The 6,000-nt window shown below is 46.6% G+C and overlaps 2 protein-coding genes across 2 annotated transcripts; both read left to right on the top strand.

Moving 5' to 3' along the window:
* The first annotated feature begins 250 nt into the window (after positions 1-250).
* On the top strand, positions 251-882 carry LOC125517448. Its single transcript, XM_048682650.1, has 3 exons — positions 251-587; positions 672-744; positions 848-882. The coding sequence occupies exons 1-3, from the start codon at positions 328-330 to the stop codon at positions 851-853; spliced, it is 339 nt and encodes a 112-aa protein (XP_048538607.1). The 5' UTR covers positions 251-327; the 3' UTR covers positions 854-882.
* Positions 883-3,372: 2,490 nt separating this feature from the next.
* Positions 3,373-4,292, top strand: LOC125517447. Its single transcript, XM_048682649.1, has 3 exons — positions 3,373-3,734; positions 3,843-3,954; positions 4,028-4,292. The coding sequence occupies exons 1-3, from the start codon at positions 3,442-3,444 to the stop codon at positions 4,046-4,048; spliced, it is 426 nt and encodes a 141-aa protein (XP_048538606.1). The 5' UTR covers positions 3,373-3,441; the 3' UTR covers positions 4,049-4,292.
* Positions 4,293-6,000: the final 1,708 nt, after the last annotated feature.

The following is a 6,000-nucleotide window of genomic DNA, read 5'->3' as shown; positions in this document are numbered from 1 at the left end:
CGTGGCTGGCCATACAAAGTCACGCGCAGTGCTCTGCTTTTTTGACCGCAACGTCCCCAAAGCATATGATGTACTGCTGCTGCCCATGCATCTGTAACAGCTGCACGGCGCGCACCGCGTGAGAGTGAGGGGGCATAAAACCGTGATGGGGCTTTTGCACTCATGCCCCTACTTTGAATATGAAGTTCACCAATGGTGATTTAGCCCCTAAAACCATGCTGGCAAGTGGCAACAGCAGCACTCAGCCCTGCTCTTACCTCTCCATATATATCACTGGGTTCTTCTGTGCAAGCTCGCTCACTCCTCAGTCCCTAGCTAGGCTGCCAAATGAGAAGAGGGAAGAAGTCTACCATGGCTCGGCGCTACCACCTGACCCTCCTCTCCGTCTTCTCCTTCCTGCTCCTCACCTGCTTTGTCGCTCCTCATCTGTCCCGAGGGAAGAAAGTCGGGAAGATAGTGACCCTGACCGTCCAGTACCCGGCCGTGGACTCACCGCCGGGCGAGAAGATCAAGATCTCAGCGCACTACGTTGACGAGCACGGGGGCCGCGAGCGCCACTTCAACCTCGACTGCTACGACGACGAGCCGTATGTATCTCTCTCTGTTTCTCTCTCCGTGTGACTTCGCTTGGTTTAAAAAAAATTCTAGCTAAGCTTGCGATTGAACTCCAGCCTCGGTTTCGGCATGAAGTACCTTCTCTCGACCCTGGAGGGGATACGAGATGCGCGGGAGTCTCGATCCCAGGTAACTAGAGTAGAGTTTGCTCCACCCTACTGTTCCGAGTTCTTGCTGATTTCAGAACACAATGTGAAGTGCTGACCCTGACCTTTGCCTCGTTGTTTCTCAGCTCTAGTAGCAGGTACCCACTGGAGATTATTGGAGAAGGAGCTGCTCTTTTCGTTCCAAGGGAAAATATTTTAGGCGCCTTTTATTTTGTGTCGTAGTATCTGCAGCGATCCGTACTAGTATGGTAGTACTGTGCAGGGTGCTGGAGTACGCCGATCTTCATGTATCTCTATGCGAATATATCGTGGATTGTGTGTGTCACTCAACATAATTAAGAGGCAATTGTGTGAGTCTCTTCCGGGTTCGAGAAACAAAATATATTCGTGTGTCTTCTATTTTATGAATCTTGTAGCCAATATCTGTCAAGTGGAGGAAATTAATTTTGTTTCTGAAAAACATCAACCAAATATAGCATATAACTTCACAGTGTCAAGAAGAACGAAGGATACGAGCGAGAATGTCATCAAGCCAGTATTGAGAGTCGAGGGTGAAATAGAATGACCATTTTTACGGTACACTATACTGCTAGCGGTGAGGAGAGCGGTATAACAAAAGCCCACGGTTAATTTCCCTGGGTTAGTAAAGGCATTTCCTCTTCATTAAATTAACGTGAAAGGGTTTTAGCTGTAATCCCATCAGGTTGATAGATGATCACCTCGCCATGCAACTGTGCACATCGTAGGGAGGCCGTTGAGTAGCCCCTCTCCCTACGAGAGAGGAGAGGAGAGTTTTGGCACCCGGAAGCATATGCTTTTGGTTTTTGTAAAGAATTTTATATGTATTTTGAAATGTCACAAAATTCTGACAAAAAGTTTCACGGTACAATTTTCTTTTACACCGCCACAAAAAATGTTGGTTTTCTGTGAATTTCGGCGTGCGCACTTAGAATGTCAAGATGTACGTAGCAATTTTTTTACGGATTTTTGTCATTTTGAAATATTTTTATTGGTGGAAAGACCATATGCGCCCATGTACCAAAGTGAATCTCCACTTTCCCTAGCCCCTCCTTTCCCACTGTTGGTCCCCGGCCAGCAGTGGCCACCGGCCCCCTGACGTGCACCACTCTGGCCGTGTCAGCCACCTACACTCCCTGAGGGTGATTACTCGATCCCTTCAACCACCAACATGGCGCTCTCGGGTCTTGTTTTCCAACACGGCTTAGATTTTGAAGACAAGATGCGTAGAAGTTTTGGGAGAAATATTTCCCTCCCCCCACCCCCGTGACCATTAGGAAGGTGAACCCTAGCGCCGGCACTATCCGCCCCCCCCCCCCCCCTCCCAGAAGGCGCGAGCGGTTGAACGAGCTCTGAAAGGGGTAAAACTTAACATGGTGTCTCCGTTGGACCGCTGTAGAGTTATTTGAGAGTGTTATGATAAAAACAAGACGCTCTTCATGTATGAACCAAACACTCTCCGACAAAGTGTCTGGAAACTGTCCCCTTCCAGACACAACTATATTTTTTACGTGATTTCAAGTTCAAACTTTTGATACGATTAATACACACCATTGGAACTCTCATGCTCAAATTTGACCAGTTTTTTTATTGGTTTGCTATTTTCAAAGCACTAGCTTGTTTTCTGGCCACTAAAAGGAGAAAAGCGCTCTTTGATTCTACACAGCGTGCAAACGAGTTTCGGAAAGAATGAGACTTGGCATGTTGTCTTCGTTGGACCCATGTAGGGTGTGGTAAAAATTTGAGGACTTGATGGAAAAAAACACTCTCCGGTGAAGTTTCAGGGTTTCGAACAGAAACCACCGCCTGCCAAACACAAACCAATTTTTATACATCATTTCAACTTCTTCAAACCTTTTTTCACGATTAATACACACCATTGAGACTATTCTAGGTTTAGTAAACATGATTTTTAAGCACTTTTCTGGACTTAAGATATGTGTGGCGGGCGGCCGATACCGTTGCAACCGTAAAGTTTTGGAAACTTTCTACAATTTTGACGCGGGTTGCCGAAATATTTTTGTGGCGGCCATGTTTTTTGCCCGCGACTGGTGCATAACAAACCAGTAGCAGGCACTTTTTCTTTGCCCGCCACTGCTGTTTTTGTTTCACTTGTAAATTTGTAAAAGTTTACGAGTGGCAGGTTGTAATTTTTGCTCGTCGCTCAAAATAGCAGTGGCAAGTGCCTACTCGTCCTCGCCAGCCACTAAATTGAGCCCACACCTATAAGTCTTTTCCGAGTAGTGACGGGGTCTTTGCCTAGTTTATTTAGTTTGACATGTACTTTTCACTTGCATGTCGGTAATGTACTGTCTTTGTCGTGCTCCATGTCTTGCCGAGTTCGGCTCTCAGGGTACAACGCGTTTGTCAACAGCCGGTGATTTAGCTCTCGGTATAGTCCACAACGCTCGGCGTACAACGATTTTCCAGTAGTGTTGAGGACAAAGACGAACCGCTAACCGTTGGATTTGAAAGGTCGACTTATTTAAAAAAAAATCGGACAACTGATAAATAGGTGGCCCTCAATTTTATAGTCTTAGAGAAAATTACAAATCTTACCAACACAACTTGTTCAACTGTACTAGCAATGCAGCACTGAGGTGCACCATCGCCCATATATACACATCCAGGCGGCTCAGGCCAGGCCACACCTCAGTTGAAGAAACAGCACAGCGCAAGATCAGTCTGCCAGAGAAGCAAGATGGCCCGCGCCCGGCTGTCCTTCGTCCCCATCTCCCTCCTTCTGCTAGCCAGCCTCGTCGCCGCCGCAGCAGCAGCTGCGGATCCAGAGGAAGGGGACCTCAGGATCAGCGTGCAGTACGCAACCGAGGAGGAGTCTCGGTGGCTTGACCGCTGGGCGGAGAAGTACAAGGCTCAAGGGTCCGGCGAAGGCTTCAAGGTCCAGCCGGCCACCGACGAGGAGTCGGCGCGTATGAACAGCATGTTCACCGGCGTCGGCTACGACGGCCACATCGAGTTTGACGACGACCACCCGTATGTACCCTCCTCACATCACATCCGTCATGTCCACATACTGAATTTTGCCCTGCTTGCTACCCCTACCACTAAACATGCATGTTGAATTTCGCTTCTGGAGTGCAGCTTTGGCAGAATGGTGGTGGATGCCTTCCACTCTCGACCTCGTCCGTCCAAGCCGAACGAAAACGATGATCTGCAGAAGAAGAACCTGGAGGAGCCTCACTCTCGCGCCGAGGTAGATTAACCCGACCGGCACTGCATTAGAGATTCAACTTATGTTGTATTAACCCTTGTGATTGTCTTCTCAGCATGACGTCAAGGATCTTTAGGAGCATCGTCGGTACCTAATCGGCGAGGTCATTGAACGGAATAAATAAGGGAGGACGGCAGCGAGGAGTTCGTGTCGTCTATCATTAGTCTGTCTTATTTAGTAGCTCGGCTCAAGAGAGATTAGTCATGTTCTAGCAGTAATTCTGGCTTATGCTCCTGTGTGGTGGTCTCCATTTGCAATAGTATCTCTGTTTCTTGCCCACCTAATATAAGTGATATGCAAATCACCTGTTCCTTCTACAATCTAAATCTCGGTAAGCAACCATGAAATCATGTAAAACGCGCTAATGGAAAACCCGCAAGGGAAAAAAATTGAATCTTCAAGTTTTTTGAGGTGGTAGTACACAAACACAACAAGGACAACTGCACATGCGGCAAAAGAAAAAAAAGGGAAACATGGTTTAGGTTCATAATAAAAGAAATAATGAGTGAGTAAATTCCATAACAAGAAAAAAGAGGGAGTAAAGAATTTTACGGGCTGTGAAAATCCAGCAAATATATACAAGCTATTTACATGCATTCAACACACACTTTGGGTGGTGGTACTTCTCTTGAGACAGATAAGGCACGCCCAAAGAGTTGATCGATCACACCAAAGTTGAAGCAGCACCATTGACTCATGCATGATCGCGCACCAAAAGGACATGAATCGTAAACGATGTACAGATCACTAGAAATGTACCTATAAAATCTCTTTCTCTTTAGAAATATCGAAAATCATTGTTGTGAAATTTTAGTTAAGCAGATATTAAATTAGGTACGTCAAAAGCGACAATGAAACCCATGAAAGAAATATGAAATGCATACACAATAAAGGAAATAATGTGTATATAGGAAAAAACAAAAGAGACAATACAGGTAGCTAGGAGAGGGTTGGTTTAGATCAAATGAGAATAATGAGAAATCATTTTCTGTAGGTACAAAGCCTCATGCTACAAATATCCACGAACAGCCTTTTACATCGATTCCCCCAAAAGAGAGATTTCTACTCTCAAACAAGAGTACAAGACGTCTGTTTCGCTTTCCAACTACTCCATTGACGAGCAAGCAAACAGAAAACACATGCATTGATTCAAGTTCAACACACACGCCGGTCTTGGGAACATTGAGCAAGTAGTAGCAGCTGGTACATGCCTGATCAAACAATACGGCCTAAGTAGATCGGGACACACAATGCATTGATGCTGCTGCTGCTACTTCTTCTGGGCGCATGCACATGCACTACTGGCCATACAATGTTTTTTTTAGAAAAATAGGATGACCCCCGGGGTCTGCATCTAGTCGATGCATGGAGTCATTTTATTAATTATTCAAAAAGACATTATAAAGTAATACTTCAGTAAGTCCGAAGCCACCATCATGGCAACATCTGTCACAACTCTTAACCACTTAATGAAGGGGTGCCGAAAGTCCGAACGGAATACCAAACAGACCTCGCACCAAAATCTAACATATAAAGCCGATGGCCCCAGCGAAGCCTCTTGGCGGGTCTAGGGCACACACCGGTCCAGCGCACTCTAAGAGGCCGCCACCGCCTTCCATCGATCCATCGTCAGAGCAGATACTGACGCATCGACCTTGACAGGTATGCCGTCGACACCACCATGGCGCTAGACAACGCCTCCTCCCTACATGTGTCCATCATCATACATCCGTTGCCGAGACCCTGCTACGACATGCTGCCGAAACTCCACACCATCGATGCGTGACATGGGACACCGCTCCACCGCTAAGATCGTCCACTGGTCCCTCGAGCCAATGCACACTTTCAACAATGATGTTCCAAGGAGGGAATGACACAAGAGCACCGCCATCATCTGATCGACTGGTGAAGGGTTTCCCCCGAAGGTAGCGAGAGGACGTGTGAGCTTCAATTCGATGATGCCAGCAACAAGAGCACAACTCTGTACCGATCGAGCTTGCTCTTGTACACTAGAGGAACCCTAATCGA

The sequence above is a fragment of the Triticum urartu genome, chromosome 6 (genome assembly GCF_003073215.2).
Source record: "Triticum urartu cultivar G1812 chromosome 6, Tu2.1, whole genome shotgun sequence".
Taxonomy (NCBI): Eukaryota; Viridiplantae; Streptophyta; class Magnoliopsida; order Poales; family Poaceae; genus Triticum; species Triticum urartu.
The sequence above is the reverse complement of the archived record's forward strand: the minus strand, read 5'-3'. Positions and strand labels throughout refer to the sequence as shown.